General features: G+C 39.7%; 1 protein-coding gene across 1 annotated transcript in view; it reads left to right on the forward strand.

Moving 5' to 3' along the window:
* Positions 1-26594, forward strand: part of LOC136865957 (periodic tryptophan protein 2 homolog) — a 247620-nt gene that overhangs the window by 211990 nt on the left and 9036 nt on the right. The window contains exons 16-17 of the mRNA XM_067142521.2: positions 8295-8369; positions 8449-8674. Coding sequence (XP_066998622.2) covers positions 8295-8369; positions 8449-8674 — 301 coding nt within the window. The remainder of the gene's footprint in view (positions 1-8294; positions 8370-8448; positions 8675-26594) is intronic.

Consider the following 26594-nt stretch of genomic DNA (forward strand, 5'->3'; position numbering starts at 1 on the left):
TATCAAATCTTAAAATATGCATGTATTCATGCACTATCATATGGTAAAACATGCACATTAAACTGGAAAAAATGCATTATCAAAATTCAGTTCCTTTTGAAGCTTTGTACAACAACTACCATAATTTCTCCAAATTGTCTTGATTTAAGCTCATCCATTTATCTGTCAGCACATTCTTAAACACAGTAAATTATCTTTCTACATCACAAGGAGTGACAGGTGCATTACTTAAGTGAAGACAACTGGGACAAAGTGAGGTAAAATTGTACGTCTCGTGCATCTTCACCACAATGTGTCTTTTATAAGCATTTATAAGAATTCAAAATAAGAATTTCAACGGATAACTTTGTTAAACCTATCTCTAGCCCCTGCAGCTACTTCTCCATGCGATGATTGCAAACACATTTGAATGTCCCCAATGTGCCTGCTGCAATAACCTAGACGTGTGACGAGTGAGAATTCCGTGTAGGTTATTCCAGGAAAAGGGTTCAGTGCAAAACCAAGGTTTGTAAGTCGCTATCTCATTAACGCGGCGTCACAGAAGTGTGATACAAGTTTTGTTTTGTTCGTCTAACATAGGCGAAAAAATGAGCCATCAATGAGTAATGCACAATTTACGGCTCAATTTATAGCAATATATAACTGAGACACCTTCATTCCTAAGAATTACAGAGATCGGCGTGGGGCCTTCTGAATTATGTCAATGTTTACTCAAGTAACAGATAAGAAAGTGCTTGGTTAATTCGATTATAGAACCTCTTCCACATGTACTAACTTTCTCTCCGTCTCTCAGTAATAGACATACTGTATAACGTGGTAAAATGGTCCCAAATTCTGCAAACCAATATTCATAACAAGCACTCTCATGCAAGTTAACATTATATATGCGCTGAAGTCAGAGGAAAAGTCATATTATGCAATATAAACATCCAAATATTCGCTATTAAATCCAAAATCTTCAAAATATGCATTATGCATCAATTTTCTCCTAAAAAGGCCAAAACATGCAGGCATGCAGGAAAAAAGAACGGTTATTTGGAATTGTTAAGCCATAAAACAAATATTTGCAAAGTTTGAGAAGTGTAACTAGCCTATTTAAAAACATGCATTTGCATGGAAATCCGGGCTCTACTCAATCAATGAAGCATATGTACAAATTCCTTCCACAGCCGAACAATCTTTCTTCCATATACCGTAGTGTAACTATGGCATACATGTAGGCAAATCTCTGTGGAAACCAAACTGTGTGTCGCCGAGGTTCTGTTCAGTGTAACTTTCCACTGTGCATTTTATGATAGCGAGGAGTATCTTAGGTGTGTGAGTGATTAAACTTATTGTCCTATAGTCATTACAATCAGTAGGTGTTGTTTTCTTTTGAATAGGTAAGATGATTGAAGAGTAAACGTCCTCTGGCCATTCGCCTTGTTCGTAAATTTTTGCAGTTAACTCAAAAAGCCATTCCTTTGTTATTTCGCCACTTTTCTTGATAAGTTCCGCATGAATATTATCAACCCCTGGACATTTTCCCCCGCGTAGATATTTAAGGGCAACTTCAAATTCTTGCGTGGTTATACCATCCTTTTCCAGCACTCTGTCATCAAGTGCTTCTGGTGTCCAAGAAAGTGGAACATTTGCACTCTACAAATCCTTCACAGCATTCTCCAAAAACTCTTATTTTCATTACTGTCCAGTAACACAACACCATTTTTATCCTTCATCAACCTTGTGCAAAATCCTTTTTGTTTCCTTGACGTTTTCCTAATTTGTTCATAAATTAAATTTGATTGGCCTCCTTGTTCCAGATGTTCAATATCTTGGCACTTCAGATTCCACCACTCTTCTTTCAGTGTTCTACACGATCTGTCAATATCATTTTTCAGCATTTGATATTTCCTTTTGCCTTCCTCTGAAGGATCATTCGTGTACTTCCTCCTTTCATCCATTTTCTGAAGTACAGTATGCGCCAAAATATACAGTACTGGAAATTGTTAGTTTTATTGTCATTACCTTGGTTATCGAGATGATAGTGTAAATGTTCAAACTTTGCTCTATTGCACTGTAAGCAGTATTCATAACGATCACGCAGATTTTCCAACATATGCTGGAACATAGGTTGCTGCAGAGTCCCGAAGAACGAGACGATCTTCCGACGTAATGCAGGCACAGTTTTGGGTGGATCTGGACAATTGAAAATTTGCTCCGTTAACATTCCTCACACGTAAACATCAGGTTGTGTGAGATCGGGGGAATGTGATGGGTAGGGGAATTCAGCTCCGTGGGAAATTATGTCTTGTTGGAACCACTGTCTATTTTCTGCATGTTCCTGGCACGACAAAACCTTCTTAGATCCTGAATAAATGGCCTGATCACCATGTTCCTATAGCATTCCTGGTTAACAGTAAGAGGTGCACCATCATCATTCTCTATGAAATACGGACCTAGCACACCGTTTCCTGACACTGCACACCAAATCGTCACATGCACGCTATGTAGCGGTTTCTGGACTATAGTGTCTGGCCTCTCAAAACCAAGAAAGCGAGTTGTTTGGCGATTGATGAAACCATCCAAGTGAATGTGACTTTCGTCGGAGAACCACACGTTGAACAAGAAATCTGGATCCTCCTACACCTTGCCCAAAAATTCCACCCTGACATACCTATCGTGCTCCGTCAATTGCTGCCGAACCTGTATTCGGGACGGAAATCCACCTATGTCTTTAAACAATCGTCGAAGTGACGTAGGGCTGATGTTTAATTTCAGGGCTATTCGCCGAAGACTTCATTTTGGAGACTGCAACACCTGATTGAGGACACGTCCATAATTCTCTTGTGGACACAGTAACTGGCCTACCAGACCTTCCCTTGCGTTGACACAATACACTACCCGTACGACGAAATTTTTTAACAATGATAGCATAATTGTGTTGCTAGGTGCTGCCTTATTGAAGTGTTCACGATATTTTTCTGCCACTAACTTTAAACTCAGCCCACCTTGATAACCGTTTCCATATGAGCAAAAATAATACTCCACTATAAACCCTTTTTCCTCTGTCGCAAGACCCATTGTCACTTCCAATCACAGAGCACAACATTCTTTACACAACTAACAATTCATCATGGCGATGTAACAAGACGCAGGTGCTCTGGCGCGCGCATGCGCACTGCGCAAAAATGAGTACAGTGTATTTTGGCGCATACCGTACCTCATTGGTAATCCATGGCTTACGACTAACCCTAACCCTAACCCTTTTAACTGATCCCACGAATTCGCCTGCAGCCTTGATCCTTGTCCACAATTGCTTTACATCACTTGGGTGAGAGTTTGCACTTAATATTTACTTATCAGTGGCCATTTTATATTCCTATTTGGTCTCTTCTTCACAAAATACATTTAGATTTGATTTCATTCTCACTTTTTCCCTTAAAGATCTTTTAAATTTCAAATGGGCACACATTACTACCAAAGAGTGACCTGATGCTACCTCTGCTCCAGGAAATGCAAAAAAAATTTAACTTGATTTCTGTATCGTTGCTTAACTAGATGTTGGCCCTAATCTGTGTGGTAGCGATGGATGTCCCCTGGCAACTTCCATGTATATCTGCACCTTGCTGGTGCTGTAAAGCAAGTATTAGTTATAATATAATGTTCTTGTTTGCAGAAATCCAGGTGTTGACCCTGTGCATTTTTTATGCCAAGACCAAAATTTCCATCTCCCCCTCTCCAACTACAATGTTCCAGTTCCCAGTATAACATTGTCATTAGATTTTGTCTTCAACAATAACTCTTCAAGTGACCCATAAACTACTTCTACCTCTTCATCATCACTGGTTGAAGTGGGCATATAAACTTGGATGGTAACGTTATCAACACGAGCTGCTGAAAAACAAGCTATAATTAGCCTATTGCCTACGACTTCAACATGTAGAAAAGCATTTGAAGTAACATTATTCATAACTAAAGCAACACCACCCTGTCTTTTTTCACTACTTGAACATAGAACATTGTAATTACAAATTCTCTTTCTTCTCTCCATCGTGTTTCAGCTATTCCAATTATATCAAATCTATATCGCTCCATTTCCCTTTTAATATTTTCTAGTTGCCCACTCGGAGCATAGTTTGAACATTTCAGGTTCCTATTCTCAAGCAAGGATTTCACTTGTCAGTGATCTGAAGAGTCTTGCTTCTTCTCCTGCCGGGCCCGTCATCATGCTGCTCAGGAGTTATGATCACGGAATTGCCAGTTACATCATTCACATAAGGACTCATCATAGGTTTTCTTGGGAAAAATAATGTGGTGGTTTCCCCTTGCCTTCTGCATTCTATGCCGTTAACCAGAACATGCTGGTTCATCCGCAATTTCTTACCCCCAGGACAAGAGAGTGCCCTATCCTCTAGCGGTTTTTCCATTATCAAAAGAAGATTATGACAGCTTAGAGGTGGGTTGCTTACTTATACCAGCAGCCATTCAGTTTGCCAATTTCACATCAAGGTGGCGACCCTTGACAACCCTCCTCCTTTCTCATCCTCGACTTGGGACTGGGTAACAGCAGAGTTATGTTTGTTTATTTTTAAGGAGAAAGTTGTTATTATGAAGGTCAATCAAATATAAACAGGATATTTGTTCCTGAACAGCAACAGTTCTATGCTTAGGCGGGACCGTTAGGAGTGGGGAGAGTGTGTTGTTAGATATTTCCCGCTGTTTCGTCAGTAACACTCTCGATGTCGGAGCAACAGGTGCACCCCTCCACTGCGCAATGCATAATTATAAAATTTCTTGCTCGTGAAGGAGTTACAGTGGTGGAAATTTTCCAAAGATTGACTGATCAAACATTGTCAAGGATGCGTGTGTTTGCCTGGCATAAAAAGTTCAAGGAAGGACAAGAACGTGTGGAAAATCAGCAACACAATCGCCGTCCTCAGACCAGCATTACAGACGAAAACATTTGTGTGGTTTAAGACATCATTGACGACGATCAACGGGCGAGAGTTTCAGAAAATGCAGAACAAGTCTGAATCAGTTATGGGAGCTGTCAAGCAATCATCACAAATGACTTACAGTTCCGTAAAGTGTGTTCCAGATGGGTCCCTCGTCTTTTGACCGAAAATCAGAAGTTGAGACGTTTGGAGGTCTGTCAGAGGCTTACAGCAAGGTTTGCGGAAGAAGGTGATGCATTTTTTTAGTCGGATTGTCACCTGCGACGAAACATGGGTCCACCACTACACTCCTGAACCCAAACAAGCCAGTAAGGAGTGGCAGAGGAAAGGGGAGGTAGCACCAGTGAAAGCCAAGACTCAAATGTCAGCTGGCAAGGTTCTTGCAACCTTTTTTTTTGATCGGCGAGGCATTTTGCTAACTGATTTTTTGCATGAGCGACGCACAGTCAATGCTGCTTACTACTGCGAGCTGTTGAACAATGCGTGGGTTGCCGCAAAAGACGAGACCAACCGATTCGACAGGTCATCCTCCTCCACGACAATGAGCGGCCCTATACTGCAACTTGAACTGTCTCCTAGCTACAGGAAATGCGCTGGACTACGCTTGATCATCCTCCTTACAACCCGGACTTATCGCCCTGCGATTTCCATTTTTTCAGATCGCTTAAAGAAGCTCTATGAGAGCAACAATTTGAAGATGATGAGAGTGTGGAAGACTTTGTGCACAACTGGCTGGTGACACAACCCTGTTCTTTTTACAATGAGGGAATCAAAAAGCTGCCCATATGCTGGGACAGATGCATTTCCAAAGCAGGAAACTATGTGGAAAAATAAATTGTAATTGCCTTGTGTTTTTCAATTAATGAATTTAAATACAAAATATTATCCCATTTATATTTGATCCCCCCTTGTGTGTTGAACATCAACTGAATGATGGAGTAATGGGTAAAGTAAATCAACCTTGCCAAAGGAAGATGTGTGTGCATTCAGAAAAATCAGTTTAAAGGCTAGAAAAAATTCCAACAATGTTTTTTTCCTTCCTTAAACTAACCTATGTCATCAACTTGTAATGGATAATATAACATCAAATACAATTACCAAAAAATAGAAAACATTCCAATAATGCCTTGATTCAATCTAAAATATAATACAGTTATTCCTCATTACAACGCCATCATTTGTTCCAAACATATGTCGGCGCCATAAAGGGTGTTGACTCGAGGTCACTATTTTTAAACAGTAAAGTGAATAACTTAAATCTCTACAAAGTGATATATCGTATAGTGATTTTCTGTAATAGTATGAATTAATCAACATTAATTTTAAAATGTTTGTATTTTGCATTAGTACAAACCTGACAGACAAGACCAAAGAGCTGATAGAGTTCATGAAGGAGAAGGACACAGCCATCTTTGGTCTTAGTGAAACAAGATGGAGAAGAAGAGGGTAAGGAAAACTGAAGGAAGTGTATAGGCTGTTTTACACTGGAGGACAGGATGTAGTAAATGGAGTAGGAACAATCATTAGAAAGCATACGTAAATTTCAAAATGATTATAGCAAGGATACTGTTTGAGACAGGAACACAAGATCTGTTCCAAGTAAATGTTCCACAAATTGGAAATAAAGAAGAGAATACAAAACAATTCATGGAAGAAGTGGGGAAAAAACATAGAAGGCAAGTACGTAATTATAATGGGAGAACTGACTGCATAAACGAGTGGAGAACAGATTCTGGGTTCATATGGCTATGGCAACAAGAATCAAGAAGGGGATATATTAAAGGACTTCTGCCACAGGAACCAACTAATAATAGGAAACACACGGTTCAGAAAGAAAAATAGCCAGAAGATTACAAGGTATGAATGAGGAGACAGAAGAACAAAAACATTGATTGATTACGTATTGGTGGAAAAAGGACATTGGAAAGATCTTATGGGCGTTACATCTATGCCCAAGGAAGCCTTCGGGGGTGACCGTAGGGCAGTGATAGTGAAGTTGAAAGTAGGTAAGATCACAAAATTACAAGAAAAAAGAAAAAGAATGATTATTGTCTGGAGATTGAACGAAAAGGAGGTTCAGAAAAGAATTTAAAAAAACTGATACCAAGGATAAGTATTAGTCATATAGATACAGCAAACTCGATTATTCGGGCTAATCACCGGACACATTTGAATGGATAACGGGAAAAAACACATAATATGATTTTGTGCATTTTAATGCTAATAATACAGAGCATACAATACTGTTTTGAAAATGCAATAATGTCAAACAATTAACACATTCAATAACAACTTATATCAATAAAGTAGGGTAATATAAAAATTACTTACAATGTCTAATGTTGGTAAAATACTTGAGGTACCAGTACAAAAGTATACAAAATCCCAGTCCCATAATCATTCACTAATTTCTTTACCGATTCCCCTTTCTTGAACTTTTCAGTTCAGGTGCTTTTTTTTTTTTTTTTTAATAGTTAAAACCACTTTCTTTTGCTTCATAGCCATGACTGTTATCGCAGAACACCAACAAAGATCTACTATACATTAGACTGTTTAGTGTTTAGTTCTCAAACAAGGCATGCCTCCAGCACACTTGCAGTCGAGTTTCGAGCATGCAGTTCACACGTATTCAAAATACCATGACAAAAATAAAGGAAATAAAATTAAAAATAATAATACAAGAAACCTCAAGGTTTCACGGATAACACACAAACCGGATGATCCGCACCCGGATAATCAGGAGTTTGCTGCATGTTTGCCTACAGTGCCACTCTACACAGAAAAATATCACCTGGAGGATATTCGGATGATGGGTCTTATGATTAGTGCCAGGAGGACAATTCCCAAAAAGGTGGTGGAAATCATGAAGAGTCTTTGGAATCAGCACTGTTGAACTTGTGGACTGGGGGTCAATTTGTCATTTTGTGACATCATCTATACTCATCGGAATAAGGTCAACTGGCCTGAAGTCCAATATATTCATACTTATATTTTAAGTTTTGTAGGAATTATTTCTTAAGTTGTTCTTATATCTTTTCAAATGTTTTTAATGTTTTTGTAGCTTTTACTTTCAGTAATTGTTTTTCAGATTTGTTTAAATTTGTAGATCTAACTTCACAATCATTTTTAATTTTTTGAGTTCTTTACAAACTAGTTTTTGTCTTTGGACATCCTCTAGGTAGAGGAAGAATTTGTAATAAAAAGTGTACATGGTTTAAATTTGTTTTTAATGTTTTGCTGCTTATAGTATATTTCAGAGCAAAAAGAGGATGCCAACCCAAATTAACCAAACTGGTTATTCACTACCTGAAAATTTATTTGGCATTTCCTTCTAACTTATTGTGTGTTTTGTTCCAGCTCTGATGATGGCTATCAAGTTGAATGATGCTGCCCTCATCCAGGAGGTGATTGAGAATGTTAGTCCCCAGGAAGGTGAGGTTTTAATCTATCATTCTGTTCTTTTTCTTGATAAGACCCGTGTTTAGTACAATAATAATGTTTCCTTGTACAGTGGATCTGGCAATCCAGACCCTACCCCAGCCATACGTACAGCGATCACTCAAGTTCCTCGCCACTGCCCTGGAGTCTTCTCACCACGTAGAGTTCTACCTTATATGGATCCAAGCCATGTTGACCATACATGGACCTAAATTACATGGATCTGATGCCAATGTCATGCCCATCCTCCTGGCCCTGCAGAAGAATCTCACCAGGAAATATGATGACCTTAGTAAGATGTAAGTTTTAACCTGTATGCTCCTATATGATTGATGTGCAAATGAGAAAATTTTTATAAAGAGTACATCATATGCAGTAATATACATTCATGAGCAAAATAGCATAACATTTGGGTTTCTTGGGGCAAATTTAATGTACTACAATGGTACTTGGAATGCAAAATATCTTCATTAATTCTTGAGACATCTCTTATTACATCTTATTATACCCTTGTTAAGCAAAAACCATAATTCTAACCAAGGAAAAGACATGTAAAACAGGAGTGAAAAGAAGTCGCACAAACAGTTCCTATGGCAGCTTTCAAATTATCCTCCTGCTACATGGCTTTAACACACCCCTGGCCACTAACGAAGTGTACCACTTGAAAACATCTCTACACTCAGTAATGGGTATCACCACGAAGCAATAACAGCTCACATCCTATTCAGCATTTGGGCAGTTAAGATGTCAAGATCTTTTTGTGCTGAGGACCACGGGGCTCATATCTCATCACTTGGGCCTTCTCCTCTTCCATTATTCCTTCATTTTCTGGCTGTGAGCCAGCTTTCTTTCCTCCATCCACATAGGTCTGCTGGTCTCAGTGTTCTTCCTACTCGTAAGTGACGTTGGAGAAATTCCCCACTGGGTGGCTTGCCGATACTGTGGATGGTCATATATGGACTCGTGCAGGATCCCCAGTTGTTCCAGATCTGACTTGACCGAAGTGATCCACTTGTTCCTGGATGCCTTCCCTCTACCTGCCACAGCGAAGATCCTGTTGGTAAGTCTGCAGGGGTGCATGCGGGTTAGATCTCCATAGAAGACTAGGCGCCTATTATACAAGTAATGATGTCTTTCTGATGTTGTATAGCTCACCGTTGGGCCGAATGCTGTAGATGTCTCCCTCTTCTCTTACAGGTCCTAGTATTCTCCTCAGGATCTTCCTTTCTTTGAGTTCTAGTTTTCTGAGAGGGTCTTTCATGGTCATCACGAGACACTCAGAGGCGTAGAGAACAGATGGTTTTATTACCGCATTATAGTGCCTGAGTTTGAGGTTCTTGGAGAGGTACTTTGATGCGTAGATGCTTCTGCAGGAGTGATAGGCCCTCTCAAACTTGGTGCACCTGGTGTCTATGGCTAGGTTCTCACTCTGGTTTGCAGAGGTCCACTCTCCTAGGTACTTGACCGCAGGCACCTTTCTGATGGTGGTGTCTTCCAGTGGTGTTGTGGAAGGGGCTTCCTTGATATTGGTCATGAATTCAGTCTTCCTGATATTGATCTTCAAGCCAGCCCTAGCTGCTACAGAATGTAGGCTCTGCAGTTAGTGGGTAGCTTCCTCTGTACTGTTAGTTAGTATGGTGAGGTCGTCTGCAAAGGCTAGGCATGAGACATTAAGGTTGTCTTTCTTGTACCCTAGCTTTATTCCTGCTCCTGGTGGTAATGTTGCTGTCTATTCCCTTATGATCTTCTCCAGGATGCAGTTAAAGAGAATGCAAGAGCGTCCATCTCCTGCTAGTGGCTTTATGTCCCACCAACACAGATAGGTCTTATGGTGACGATGGGATAGGAAAGGCTTAGGAGTTGGAAGGAAGCGGCCTTGGCCTTAATTAAAGTACAAGTCGCTTAAGTGCGGCCAGTATCCAGTATTCGGGAGATAGTAGGTTCGAACTCCACTGTCGGCAGCCCTGAAAATGGTTTTCCGTGGTTTCCCATTTTCACACCAGGCAAATGATGGGGCTGTACTTTAATTAAGGCCACGGCCGCTTCCTTCCCACTCCTAGCCCTTCCCTGTCCCATCGTCGCCATAAGACCTCTCTATGTCGGTGCGACGTAAAGCAACTAGCAAAAAAAAAAAAAAAAATTAAAGTACAGCCCCAGCATTTGCCTGGTGTGAAAATGGGAAACCGTGGAAAACCATCTTCAGGCTACTGACAGTGGGATTCGAACCCACTATCTCCCAGGTGCAAGCTCACAGCCGCACGCCCATAACCGCACGGCCAACTCGCCCAGTTGTCCATCTCCTTGCCTCACTCCTGTCCTGATGGAGAAGCTCTCAGATACCGTATTTCACGGCATAATCGTCGCCACCACGTAATCGTCGCATCCTTTATTTTCAATACAAAAATCGGACTTCAAAACCTTTAATTACATAATCGTCGCACGTCCAAATTTTGTTCACTAATCTGGTTAAAAGGTAAATGGAACTGCAACGTAAGTTGCACATGAATGCGCAATTTAAATACGTGTATGGTTTATGGGCAATTTGACAACACAGTCACGTTTGCGACATGTTGCACAACGTATAAATAAATAATACCGGTATATGTACGACGCATGGCTTACCGGTAGACTATCGGCAGTTTGACAACATGGTCGCGAGACAGTGTACTATTTATTCACCACCTACATATTATGCTTACCGGTAGGCTATCGGCAGTTTGACAACGTGGTCGCGAGACAGTGTACTATTTATTCACCACCTACATATTATGAGTTCCCATTTGAAATACGTAAGGCTGTAAGTTATCGCTTATCGGCAACGTCGCCAGGAAATACCGGCTAGGTAGGTTGAATGGACCTCGAACCAGCCCTCAGATACAGGTAAAATTCCCTGACCCGGCCGTGAATTGAACCCGAGGCCTCCGTGTAAGAGGCCAGCACGCTACCCCTACACCATGGGGCCGGCTCCTGTGTTATTGCGCACGAAGTGAAATCCAAGACGATAACGCAGATTTCCACGGAATTATTCAGCCGAATTATTTACGATGTCTCAGTTGTCATCGCTAGACTCTTATCTTACTACTACGTCATAAGTGTCCGGGCATGGGATGAAAACTTTTATCCAAGCAGTCAAGATAATTATTATCCAATGCTATTAAAGTTTTATTTTATAAACTCAACAGTAATGTAATGTAAAATCATCAATAACTGGGAAGAAATATTAACCTAATTACCGTATGTTTAAAAGAAATTGAAAAAAATGAATGTTTGTTACTGACGTCTCGGAATACAGTCAACTATACAGTAGATCTACACCGCGCTAGTAGAGCTCCGGTTTGCAAGCTTTGCGCAAGCGCAGTAGTGTGTCGCAACCAACGAGCTAAACTGATAAATTGTTGCATGCTTCCTTGCTGCCTAACAGTATTGGCTGCTCTGGAATGGACAGATCACAGATGCATTTATTTGTTTCAGATTTACGTGATTACTGTAGACATGTGTGCGTGAGAATTTAAGTTTTTAATTTGTGTTTTGGGTGTTTGCAGAAATAATTTGTTTTAACAGTGAACAATTACGGAAAGTCATTTATATCGCAAAACATTAACGTGTGAAGCATTTATAAGCGATTATGGGTAAATATAGAAACTATTCTGCGGGCTTCAAGCTAAGCGTAATTGCCTTCGCTGAACAGCACAGGAACAGAGCTGCAGAAAGAAAATTTTCTGTGAGTGAAAAGTTGGTGCGTGACTGGCGGAAAGTAAAAAACAAGCTAAAAAGCACAAACCCTTCTAGACGCGCGTTTAGAGGTCCTAAAACAGGGAAGTTTCCTATAATTGACGAAGAAGTGTTTAGGTACGTCAGTGAAATACGTAACAATGGCTGCAGTGTATCATATGAAATGTTACAAATTAAGGGACAGGAGGTAGCGCGCAAACACAACATACCGGTAACTCAGTTTAAAATAATACCAATATAAATGGTCCGTTATTGGACATTATAAATTTTCCAGCTAGCTCATTCTTGGTTGCCAGCGTTTCGCCCTCGTGTGCTAGGGTGGGCTCATCAGTTGGTACCTAGCACACCTACCAATACGCTGGCTAGTGCATACCGTGGAGGCCACTGCGTAGGCCTACTGGAGCCACCGGCAGTGCCAATGCACTAAGAGACTTTGTCTCATCACTAAAAATTGATGCCTGCTTGGCCATCAGATGATATGGATGTTGATTCCCATAGGGAATCTGAAATATTTGTCCTGAATGAGCAAATTTATAATACCAATATAAATGGTCCGTTATTGGACATTATAAATTTTCCAGCTAGCTCATTCTTGGTTGCCAGCGTTTCGCCCTCGTGTGCTAGGGTGGGCTCATCAGTTGGTACCTAGCACACCTACCAATACGCTGGCTAGTGCATACCGTGGAGGCCACTGCGTAGGCCTACTGGAGCCACCGGCAGTGCCAATGCACTAAGAGACTTTGTCTCATCACTAAAAATTGATGCCTGCTTGGCCATCAGATGATATGGATGTTGATTCCCATAGGGAATCTGAAATATTTGTCCTGAATGAGCAAATTTATAATACCAATATAAATGGTCCGTTATTGGACATTATAAATTTTCCAGCTAGCTCATTCTTGGTTGCCAGCGTTTCGCCCTCGTGTGCTAGGGTGGGCTCATCAGTTGGTACCTAGCACACCTACCAATACGCTGGCTAGTGCATACCGTGGAGGCCACTGCGTAGGCCTACTGGAGCCACCGGCAGTGCCAATGCACTAAGAGACTTTGTCTCATCACTAAAAATTGATGCCTGCTTGGCCATCAGATGATATGGATGTTGATTCCCATAGGGAATCTGAAATATTTGTCCTGAATGAGCAAATTTATAATACCAATATAAATGGTCCGTTATTGGACATTATAAATTTTCCAGCTAGCTCATTCTTGGTTGCCAGCGTTTCGCCCTCGTGTGCTAGGGTGGGCTCATCAGTTGGTACCTAGCACACCTACCAATACGCTGGCTAGTGCATACCGTGGAGGCCACTGCGTAGGCCTACTGGAGCCACCGGCAGTGCCAATGCACTAAGAGACTTTGTCTCATCACTAAAAATTGATGCCTGCTTGGCCATCAGATGATATGGATGTTGATTCCCATAGGGAATCTGAAATATTTGTCCTGAATGAGCAAATTTATAATACCAATATAAATGGTCCGTTATTGGACATTATAAATTTTCCAGCTAGCTCATTCTTGGTTGCCAGCGTTTCGCCCTCGTGTGCTAGGGTGGGCTCATCAGTTGGTACCTAGCACACCTACCAATACGCTGGCTAGTGCATACCGTGGAGGCCACTGCGTAGGCCTACTGGAGCCACCGGCAGTGCCAATGCACTAAGAGACTTTGTCTCATCACTAAAAATTGATGCCTGCTTGGCCATCAGATGATATGGATGTTGATTCCCATAGGGAATCTGAAATATTTGTCCTGAATGAGCAAATTTATAATACCAATATAAATGGTCCGTTATTGGACATTATAAATTTTCCAGCTAGCTCATTCTTGGTTGCCAGCATTTCGCCCTCGTGTGCTAGGGTGGGCTCATCAGTTGGTACCTAGCACACCTAGCTGGAAAATTTATAATGTCCAATAACGGACCATTTATATTGGTATTATAAATTTGCTCATTCAGGACAAATATTTCAGATTCCCTATGGGAATCAACATCCATATCATCTGATGGCCAAGCAGGCATCAATTTTTAGTGATGAGACAAAGTCTCTTAGTGCATTGGCACTGCCGGTGGCTCCAGTAGGCCTACGCAGTGGCCTCCACGGTATGCACTAGCCAGCGTATTGGTAGGAGCTGGAAAATTTATAATGTCCAATAACGGACCATTTATATTGGTATTATAAATTTGCTCATTCAGGACAAATATTTCAGATTCCCTATGGGAATCAACATCCATATCATCTGATGGCCAAGCAGGCATCAATTTTTAGTGATGAGACAAAGTCTCTTAGTGCATTGGCACTGCCGGTGGCTCCAGTAGGCCTACGCAGTGGCCTCCACGGTATGCACTAGCCAGCGTATTGGTAGGTGTGCTAGGTACCAACTGATGAGCCCACCCTAGCACACGAGGGCGAAACGCTGGCAACCAAGAATGAGCTAGCTGGAAAATTTATAATGTCCAATAACGGACCATTTATATTGGTATTATAAATTTGCTCATTCAGGACAAATATTTCAGATTCCCTATGGGAATCAACATCCATATCAACTCAGTTTAAGGCGACTCGTGGGTGGATTAAGGGGTTCATGCGACGACACAATCTGTCAGTGCGAAGGAGAACAACACTAAGCCAAAAGTTGCCTGCTGATTACACGGACAAGATTGTATATTTTCACCGATTTGTCATACGTTTGCGCAAGGAAACTTCGTACTTGCTTTCTCAAATCGGTAATGCCGATCAGACTCCAATCTTTTTTGATATGCCTCGCAACAGCACTATTGCGCTAAAAGGATCACGGAGTGTATTAATGAAAACCAGCGGTAGTGAGAAGTTGCGATGCACGGCAATGCTAGCCATTACAGCCGACGGGAGAAAGTTGCCGCCTTACATCATTTTCAAGAGGAAAACGATGCCTAAGAATATACAGTTTCCCCGTGGAATTCATGTACGAGTGCAACCAAAGGGTTGGGTTAAAACTGTGTGGAATAGAAGACCTGGTGCACTACTAAAACAACCAGCTCTGCTTGTTTTAGATAGTTTCCGAGGTCACCTCGTGAACGAAGTGAAGCAAATTCTCACTACAAATAAGACACGACAGATAGTCATTCCTGGTGGCCTAACATCTGCTTTGCAGCCACTAGACGTATGTGTTAATAAACCCTTTAAAGACCACTTACGTCGATTTTACAACGAGTGGATGATGAGCGGCGATCAGCAATTGACGCCCGCCGAAAATATCAGGCGTCCACCCTTGGACTTGTTATGCTCGTGGGTGAAGAAGAGTTGGGATCTTATACCACCTGAGCTAGTCTCCAAGAGCTTCAAAAGGACTGGGATTTCGAATGCACTAGACGGTTCCGAAGATGACGCAGTGTGGCAGGGAGACGAAGAATCTGATACTGGTATTAACAGAGGCGAGGACGGCGCATCAGATAGCGAAACCTGCGATAGCGACACCGAAGATTTGGAATAAATTGCGTACCAGTAAGTCCGCATTTCACAACAAAGCGATAATTTTTTGCAAGAGTAATATTTTAACTTTAATACTCAAATTAATGACAAATTAACTTAATACGTTCATTTTTATTTTCAGGTTGGAAAAACGTTCGCCGAATTGTTGCGAAAAATTATGAATTTTGTTTTAGACTATTTTAATTATTTTGATGTATAAACGCGAGTATTACGTGTATCTTAAATTTGTATCAAATACAATTTAGTTATAAATACATTTTTTGAGTAATACAAATACTGGTATTAAACTTAAATATTCATCGTATAATGGTCGCACCCTACAATTTTTTTCGAAAATTTTGGTATAAAAAGTGCGACGATTATGCCGTGAAATACGGTAGTTCACCTCTGAACTTGACCTTAAAAGTGGTGTCCTTCAAAGTGGCCTGGACTAATTTTAAGGTCTTCTCATCAAGGCCAAGTTCCTGCATGGTGAAGGAAAAGGGTCTCTCTACCCACCGAGTTGTATGCTTTTTGGAAATCTACTAAGACAACTACTCAGGGATGTCCTCTTCGACTCTTGTAGTTGAGGATGGTCTTGAGATTTTGTATCTGCTCTGGGCAAGATGTAGTAGCCTGGAAGCCGGCCTGATATTCACCTAATTGAGAGTCCAAGTTGGCTGGTAACTCTAGCTAACAGGACTGCAGAAAGAATCTTGTAGGTGTCCTGTAATAAGGAGATATCTCTGTAATAATTGAGGTCTATCTTGCTTCCCTTCTTGTGGAGTGGGTGTATCACAGTTGACGTCCATCCTTCCGGTAAGGTCTCTGTTGTCCATATATCTTTTAAGATCTGGTGGAGACTCTGTAGGGATTGTTCGTCTGTGTATTTCCACATCTCTGCCACTATACCATCTTCACCGGAGGCCCTGTTATTCTTTAGGTTCTTGATTATATCTTCTATTTCTTTCCTGTCAGGTGGTTAAGAATCATGCTTAAAGTAAATACAAAATTTTAATATTCCACCTTCTCAATACTAAAAAATCACTTGATATTTTTACAAAAACATTACAATGATATTAATAGGTACTAGTTTCGGTCCACTGTGGACCATCATCAGCCTAGCCAAATTACAACACTAAAAGACATAGTGATAAAAATAGTGTGGAGAAATGAGAGAGGATCTAGAAGGATGGGATGGTGGTGGAATGACAGACAAAAGTGAAAAACCGTATTTGCGAATAATGATAAAAGTAACAGAAGTGTTCACATTGACAAGTAAAATCTTGTGAAGTCACGTAAAAACTCTTGATGAGATAGTCTTTGGTTGGCAGTTACTCCTGTGTTGCACGATTGAAAATATATAACTAAGTATATGCTTCAGAAGCACTTTTGTCTGTCATTCCACCACCATCCCATCCTTCTAGATCCTCTCTCATTTCTCCACACTATTTTTATCACTATGTCTTTTACTGTTGTAATTTGGCTAGGCTGATGATGGTCCACAGTGGACCGAAACTAGTACCTATTAATATCATTGTAATGTTTTTGTAAAAACATCAAGTGATTTTTTAGTATTGAGAAGGTGGAATATTAAAATTTTGTATTTACTTAAGCATAGTCTCAACTCAATACGGAACCTAACAATGAAGTTTATTACTTTGAAGGTTAAGAATCAGTTTTTCTGGTTGAAAGCTCATGGAAGATTAGTCTTTCAGTAGGTTCTTCTGTGTTGAGGACTTCTGGAAATAATCTGCAAGAATATTGGTGCAGTCCCAATTGTTCAGTAGAATCTTCCCGTCCTGCCCACGAAGAAGTAAGGTAGGGGCAATATACTGGGTTGCCTGTTTCTTCAGTCCCTTGTACAAGTCTCTTAGAGTTATTTCTCTGGAAGTCTTCTTCTGCTTGTTGCAGCAGGGTTCGTAGGTGATTCCTCTTGGCTCTGCGTGCGGTGTTTGCTGTTGCCTTTCTTTGCGTGATGAAGGCCTCATGGTTGGCTTCATTCTTGTGCTGGTTCCACTTTATCCTCTATGGCCTGGTCGCACTCCATTGTCCACCAAGGGTGCTTGCCTTTGTTGGACATAGTGTGGATACTTCCGTGGGTGGCATCCAGACGAGCTTTCTGTAGGGCTGGCTAAACTTCTTTCTGTGTATTCTTCTTGAGAGTATCCTGAAAGGCACAGTTTTCATCATGTAGTCGCAGAAAGTTGAACCTGGAGGTCCTTGGGGGTTTTGCTGTTCTTCTCAAAGGTGGAAAATTAGCCTTGACAAGTGAAAGGTAATGATCAGAGTCTATGTTTGCTACTTGCAATACCTTGACGTTTAGTATTTCTCTATTATGTTTTCTGTCTATAGAACATGATCAATCTGAAATTCGCCTAACATATGGTTTGGGCTCTTCCAGGTCTTGGCCTTCCTAGGGAGATATTTGAAGGATGTTGATTTTAAGACCAAGTTGTACTTATCACAGAGTTCTGTGAGATGCTCTTCATTCCTGTTTTTTCTCTTGTGCTTTGGTTAGAGGCCTACTATCCTTTGGTATTTTTGTTCCTTGCCAACTTGCGCATTAAAGACACCCATGAGTATGGTGGAATGATGATATGGAATCTTGTCTAGTATTTCTTCTAGGGAGTCCCAAAAGTGTTCAACTATTTCCAGCTCTTTCCGGTTGGTGTCATTTGTGGCTGCGTGGAAGCTCACTATGGTGTATTCTCTGTTACGAGATCAGAATGACAGTGAGGAAGTTCTTCCGTTAGGTGAAATGAAATCTAAATTGTGATCGACCATACTGCAATATATTGCTAAACCTGTGCCTCGGTGTGGGACTGTACTCAGCACTCTTTCACCTGGTTTTCCCTCATAGATCCTATAAGCTTCTGACTCAATGGCATCTTCATCTGAAAACCGGGTCTCTTGGAGCGCTGCTATCTTGATGTTGTACTTGTCTAGCATGCCAAGTGTCTGTTTTAGCTTATCCACTTTAAGATGTGAGTTGATGTTTATAATAGCTAGGTAGGTGAAGTTTCTCTTATTCTTCATTTGTTTGTGTGGAGTTTGTAATGGTGGAATGCATGAAGGTGCAGGTTCCCCAGAATCTGATGGCCTGCTTGCCCCACCCTAAATGAAGGTGGATTGCTTACCACCTGGGATATTTGTTCTGATAGAAGTTTTCTCCATGCTTCAAGTTCTAAGAGAATAGTAGACAGGTTATTACCTAAAAGGTAACGAAGGTTTAACTATAAAGGTTATAAGACTTGAAGCCCTCAGCATGGACTGGCTCACCGACCCAGCTTCCCGCTGGGATAGGTTACCCAACTTTCCACTGGGTTGCTCGGCTTTACGGGGGCACCACGTGTAGGTTACGTGCTGAGTTGGAGTGAAAGAGGCTCTCAAGCATTGATACTTTGTCAATATATGAATTTTTCATCTAAACAGTGTTATGTGGCTGAAGATGTTAATAACATACGAAACATGTACCACTTTTAACCAATAAGTTGCCTTAAGCAATGAATGTATCGACAAAGGTGGAAAATAAAAAATAGTTGTGAATCTAGGCTAAGAAGCTTTTAAGTTACATTCAGATTCGTGAGTTCAGACAGTGTCTAGTGGAAAACTCAAATGCTTTTTTTTTCTTTCTTTCTTTAATGCTATTTATTCGGGACGTCGACCTAAGAAGATCTTTTGCCCCTACATTGCACTATATGTTGTGAACCTGCGTGTGTTTGGAAATGGCAGAAGTGTAAAGTGTTGAATGTGAGGAAAGGAACATTAAGAATGACACAAATACCCAGGCCCCAGACCAGGGATATTAATCATTTACAATTAAAAACCCCTGATCCAGCCGGAAATCAAACCCAGGGCCGCTGGATGACAGGCGGACGCGTTGCCCCCTACACCGCGGGGCTGGACTGGTAATTCAAATGCTAGTGAACTTGTGATATTGTCACTGGCTTCTCACCATGGCAGCCACCTAAAACTGGGGATCATTTGGCTAAGATTACGATATCAATATATATATATATATATAAAATAAGAACTTTATCTGTACATTGCTCCGAATTTAAAAACAATGGTATTTGTGTATTGGGCCTGTCTACAGAAACAAAGAAATGCTCTTTTTAATTTTCTGTCTGTCTGTCTGTCTGTCTGTCTGTCTGTCTGTCTGTCTGTCCGGGCATCAAGAGAAAATGGCTGATGAGAATTTAATGAAATCAGTATGTAAAGTCGGGGAATGATACACTACAATCTAAGCTATATTTAGTTTTATTCATGCTGAGTGAAATGGTAGTTAAGGGAAATCCCTAAAATGTAATTTTCAAATTCTTATGTTACTAGTGGTCGTGTCAATAAATTCTACATAATTAAAGTTATATAGAATTAAATTTCTGATCATTTATGTCTTGTACATTTTTATACAACAAATCCCAAATTGTACTTTTGGGAAGTTACACCTTTCCACCACTTTAAAATATGATTTTTTTAGATTAACGTACAATAACATTAATTAATTTTTGAAAATTTTTGGTTGATACATGTTTTTTGTTTTCCATGGAAAACATATCAGCTGTGATCCTGAATGATAGTTAAAATATACACAAAAACACAAGTAACATGGGTAAAACACAATATTAAAAACAACTTGTCCTTGGCTAATAAAAGGTTTAAATGTCTAAAGAGCCAATGGTTTTCTCTTCATTGTCACTGTTTGGCAGCTCTTGATGTAAAAGATGTGTTCGTGAAAAGCCACAAAAACTATCGTAAAATAAAAGGATCTTAAAATTTCTTAATAAGTAATTAAAACAGTAGTGTATAGCTATGCAAGTTCTTGTAACATTCAACCTTGATGTGATGGAAAGGGGAATTCATACCTGCCAACCCTTCTGATTTACCCAGAAACTTTCCGTTTTTTAACTCGTCTTCTGATTTTTCAATTTATTTTTACTTCTTCCTATTTTTTACCAATGTAACCTCCAGTACGGTCAATACTCTTCCCCTAGGATAAGTAATTTAGTAATTTACGCAACCTCATTTTCAATTTAAAGTTAAAAACTTCATTATTGTTCCGTATTGAATAGAGAAATAAGATGTACAATATAATAGGTTAGGATCCACCTTTCAATACTCCGTAATAAGATGGTAAGAAGTAGTTACAACCTGTTTAATGGGACCGGTTTCAACACATTTTAAGTGTCATCATCAGCCAATTTTCGAAGATCTTAAAACAACTAGCACATTGAATACAGGCAAAAAATTAACAATGTATCATAACGTAGCAATTCAGTAAATGTTCAAAACACAATAATCACAGTCAAGAGAGTAAACAGAACATCACTATCTTGCGCCGAAAACAAATATAGCTGAAGTTCATAAGCAGGTCAAATATTCGCTTATGTAAAGTCGTTGCTAGGCAGGTCTTGTAGGCATTTGTTTCTCCGGCCGAAGAGCAAAAGGTGACGTGAATGAAGTCTTAGGAAAACAGTATAGGATTAAATTTCGTCAAATTTCAAAGTGGATATATAGGTTTTATAAAATAATTTAAAACATTAAAAAAGAATAAAGCCAAATAAAAAATATATTTAAAAAATAGGGAGAAATAATGAAAGAAATACGAGGTTCAACTCGAAACAACTTGCCGTAGTAATTGATAAAGAAATGAAAAATAGAGAAAGGGGGGAACGTTAATTAGAGGGTGGTGATGGTGGTGGTGGTGGTGGTGGTGGTGGTTATTGTTATTAGAGGAAATATAATTGGGCAAAAATCCTTAATATAATATGAATTCGAAGAAAAAAGAAAAAAGAACCGACACTTCGAAAAATGAAGATATCGGTTAAAGGAAGACAAGGGCCACGAAGGGCGTGAAAATGAAAGACTCCCTAGCCCTCGCAAACCTAATAGCATCGGGGTCGGAAAAGAACAAGAATTGACCAAGGGAGGTCGGACAGGATAGATGAAAGTGAGGAGCCTGGCACAAGTAAGTGGAAGCAATGCCAGGACTCAGCTAAGGGCCCCGTGGTCGCCAATCCACGCTCTGAAGTTCAGAGCCCCTGGGGGATGGAGGATGGGAAGGAAAGAAAAAATGAAAAAATGGAAGGGATCCGATACTTCGAAAAATGAAGATATCAGCCAAAGGAAGACAAGGGCCATGAAGGGCGTGAAAATGAAAGACTCCCTAGCCCTCGGAAAACTAATAGCGTCGGGGTCGGAAAGGAACAAGAGTTGACCAAGGGAGGTCGGACAGGATAGATGAAAGTGAGGAGCCTGGCACAAGTAAGTGGAAGCAATGCCAGGACTCAGCTAAAGGCCCCCGTGGTCGTCAACCTACGTTCCGAAGTTCAGAACCCCTGGGGGATGGAGGGTGGGAAGGAAAGAAAAATGGAAGGGATCTGATACTTCGAAAAATGAAGATATCAGCCAAAAGAAGACAAGGGCCAACGAAGGGCGTGAAAATGAAAAACTCCCTAGCCCTTCGGAAACCTAAAAGCGTCGGGGTCGGAAAGGAACAAGAGTTGACCAAGGGAGGTCGGACAGGATAGATGAAAGTGAGGAGCCTGGCATAAGTAAGTGGAAGTAATGCCAGGACTCGGCTAAGGGCCCCGTGGTCGCCAACCCACGCTCCGAAGTTCAGAGTCCCTTGGGTGAGAAGGAGGAGAACTAAGGAGGATCAAGGGGGGTGTTGCGGAAGGGGGAAGTGGCATGAGAGGGTGTTGTGTAAATTGTGAAAGATTGATTCCTTATTTGTTGACTTCAGGTTATTTAAAAAGGAGATGAGAAAATCGAAAAGGGGATTGGGTTTCTCAGAAATATCATTCAGATTAAGATTTGGATTGAAAAACTGGTCAAGGTGTATAAAACAGTTTTCGGTGATGTCTAGGAGAGGGCCTTTATTTAGAGTGCTGAGAATTTCAATATCCTGGTTTATTGTAGTGAAAGCATGTTTTGTGTCATGTATGTGTTGTCCCACTGCCGAAAATCTGTTGTGTTTTATTGCATTAACGTGTTCAAAGTACCTAATTTTGAAGTTGCGACCAGTTTGACCTATGTAAGAAGAATTGCAGTTGTGGCACTTAAAACGGTATACGCCTGATTTAGAAAAGACACTTGTTCTATTTAAGGAGTGGGAATTATGTAATAATTCAAGGTTTCTATTATTAGTTCGAAAAGAAATCATAGTATTATGTTTTTTGAAGACATTAGCTATACTATAGGTATTTGCATTGAATGTGAATGTGGTGTAAGCAGCGTGGATTGGCGACCACGGGGCCCTTAGCTGAGTCCTGGCATTGCTTCCACTTACTTGTGCCAGGCTCCTCACTTTCATCTATCCTGTCCGACCTCCCTTGGTCAATTCTTGTTCTTTTCCGACCCCGATGCTATTAGGTTTGCGAGGGCTAGGGAGTCTTTCATTTTCACGCCCTTCGTGGCCCTTGTCTTCCTTTAACCGATATCTTCATTTTTCGAAGTGTCGGTTCTTTTTTCTTTTTTCTTCGAATTCATATTATATTAAGGATTTTTGCCCAATTATATTTCCTCTAATAACAATAACCACCACCACCACCACCACCACCACCATCACCACCCTCTAATTAACGTTCCCCCCTTTCTCTATTTTTCATTTCTTTATCAATTACTACGGCAAGTTGTTTCGAGTTGAACCTCGTATTTCTTTCATTATTTCTCCCTATTTTTTAAATATATTTTTTATTTGGCTTTATTCTTTTTTAATGTTTTAAATTATTTTATAAAACCTATATATCCACTTTGAAATTTGACGAAATTTAATCCTATACTGTTTTCCTAAGACTTCATTCACGTCACCTTTTGCTCTTCGGCCGGAGAAACAAATGCCTACAAGACCTGCCTAGCAACGACTTTACATAAGCGAATATTTGACCTGCTTATGAACTTCAGCTATATTTGTTTTCGGCGCAAGATAGTGATGTTCTGTTTACTCTCTTGACTGTGATTATTGTGTTTTGAACATTTACTGAATTGCTACGTTATGATACATTGTTAATTTTTTGCCTGTATTCAATGTGCTAGTTGTTTTAAGATCTTCGAAAATTGGCTGATGATGACACTTAAAATGTGTTGAAACCGGTCCCATTAAACAGGTTGTAACTACTTCTTACCATCTTATTACGGAGTATTGAAAGGTGGATCCTAACCTATTATATTGTACATCTTATTTCTCTATTCAATACGGAACAATAATGAAGTTTTTAACTTTAAATGATAACGCTTACCAAGCAAAATCTAAAGCCTATAACTATTTAGGCCTTAAAATCAAGATTGCTAAGCTAGGCAAAGATATTAATTTTCTTAAACAGTGTATCGCGCATAATTTAACCCCTAATTTTCTTAAACCTACCAGTTTTAGACATCGCAATTCTTATGATTGTTCAAGAACACAAAAGAAAATTAACAAGATATGGTTAACCAATGAAATTAAATTCCTTTATAGGAAGAAATCTTTCCTAAACAATCGTCTTTACGAATCTCACCTCGAAGCAACTCGCCTACTATCAAGTGCTCAATGGGACTTATTTCAATCCCATATAGACGATAAATTATTCTTCATACTTTCCAAAAAGCAATCAATTCTAGACAGAAAACTTAACAATCTCAAAAATATCTCTACGACAAGGAAACCTTTTACTAAATTACCTAATGAACCAAAAAATCATGACAGTATAATTAGTAAGTTCCACCCCCCTGTTATTAACTTATCCAAAACAACCCTAGATGATAATGATAACTTAATCCTATCAAAAGGCCCTAAACATAACTGGCCTAACTTAAATAAAAATAACAGTGTTTTTAATACAATCACTGAATCTGAATTGGCTATCAAAAAAATGCCTTTAGAACTACAGGACGAAATTAGACTTGATGTTAAAAGAAAACTTAATAAGATTTACACATCCAATGATAATAGCAACACTGTTCCCTTCGTTGAACGTAAACACATTCTTAACCTCAAAAAGAAAATTAAAGACCAGGACCTCATCATCACAAAAGCTGACAAAGGTAACACTACAGTAATAATGGATAAATTTGATTATATCGAGAAAACCAAAAATTTCTTCAGCAATAATTCCTTTTCTATAACAAAGAAAGATCCTACCCAACAAATTCAACGTCTTCTAAAACAAACCCTTAAGAACTCTTCTTTCTTATTTACTGAACATGAAAAAACAAAATTATTAAGCATGAATCCAGGCCTACCAACCGCTAAATCTCTCCCTAAAATTCATAAAACTGACGTCCCTATTCGACCAATTATTAATTACAGACCCAGCCCACTTTACAAATTAGCACAATTCATTCATAAATTTCTTAAGAATAATTACAAATTTTTATCGAATAAGTCTGTAAAAAACACCATAGAACTAGTTGAGAAATTAAATAACTTCAAAATCCAACCACACCACTCTCTACACTCTTTCGATATTGTCAATATGTATCCCAGTATTAATATCAAAAAATTATTTCCTATTATTGAAAATAACTTAAATACATATAGTTGCTTAAGCAAACTTGAAATTAATGATTTTATGACCCTCTTAAAATTAGTAGTTACTAACAACTTCTTCATCTTCGACAATACAATTTATCAACAAGATGGTTTAGCTATGGGCTCTCCAGCCTCGGGGATCCTTGCAGAAATATACCTAGACTTTTTAGAACACAATTTCATTGATAACAATGACGACTTTAAACATGTATTATTTTGGGCTAGATATGTGGATGACACATTTGTTATACTGGATGATAGAGTTTTCAATGCAGCTTCTACTCTTAATAGCCTCAATAAAATTGATCCACATATTAAATTCACTCTTGAAACAGAATCAAACAAATCTATTAATTTTCTAGACATAACAATAAACAGATTACCTTCCTCATTATCATATATGATTTACAGAAAACCCACACATACAGCTAATACCATAAAACAAGACTCTTTTCACCCACAGTCACATAAACGTGCTTCATACAACAGTATGGTTAACCGCGCCTTCAAAATTCCGCTATCAAAGGATAACTTAAATAAAGAACTAAACATCATCCGCTCTATTGCCAAATTTAACGGTTATAATTCTTATTTTATTGAACAAATCATTAACAAATTTAGACACCGCCCTAACACAACACTCTTAAAAGATATTCCCAAACCAGCTGCTTACACCACATTCACATTCAATGCAAATACCTATAGTATAGCTAATGTCTTCAAAAAACATAATACTATGATTTCTTTTCGAACTAATAATAGAAACCTTGAATTATTACATAATTCCCACTCCTTAAATAGAACAAGTGTCTTTTCTAAATCAGGCGTATACCGTTTTAAGTGCCACAACTGCAATTCTTCTTACATAGGTCAAACTGGTCGCAACTTCAAAATTAGGTACTTTGAACACGTTAATGCAATAAAACACAACAGATTTTCGGCAGTGGGACAACACATACATGACACAAAACATGCTTTCACTACAATAAACCAGGATATTGAAATTCTCAGCACTCTAAATAAAGGCCCTCTCCTAGACATCACCGAAAACTGTTTTATACACCTTGACCAGTTTTTCAATCCAAATCTTAATCTGAATGATATTTCTGAGAAACCCAATCCCCTTTTCGATTTTCTCATCTCCTTTTTAAATAACCTGAAGTCAACAAATAAGGAATCAATCTTTCACAATTTACACAACACCCTCTCATGCCACTTCCCCCTTCCGCAACACCCCCCTTGATCCTCCTTAGTTCTCCTCCTTCTCACCCAAGGGACTCTGAACTTCGGAGCGTGGGTTGGCGACCACGGGGCCCTTAGCCGAGTCCTGGCATTACTTCCACTTACTTATGCCAGGCTCCTCACTTTCATCTATCCTGTCCGACCTCCCTTGGTCAACTCTTGTTCCTTTCCGACCCCGACGCTTTTAGGTTTCCGAAGGGCTAGGGAGTTTTTCATTTTCACGCCCTTCGTTGGCCCTTGTCTTCTTTTGGCTGATATCTTCATTTTTCGAAGTATCAGATCCCTTCCA

Source organism: Anabrus simplex, chromosome 3, assembly GCF_040414725.1.
Source record: "Anabrus simplex isolate iqAnaSimp1 chromosome 3, ASM4041472v1, whole genome shotgun sequence".
Taxonomy (NCBI): Eukaryota; Metazoa; Arthropoda; class Insecta; order Orthoptera; family Tettigoniidae; genus Anabrus; species Anabrus simplex.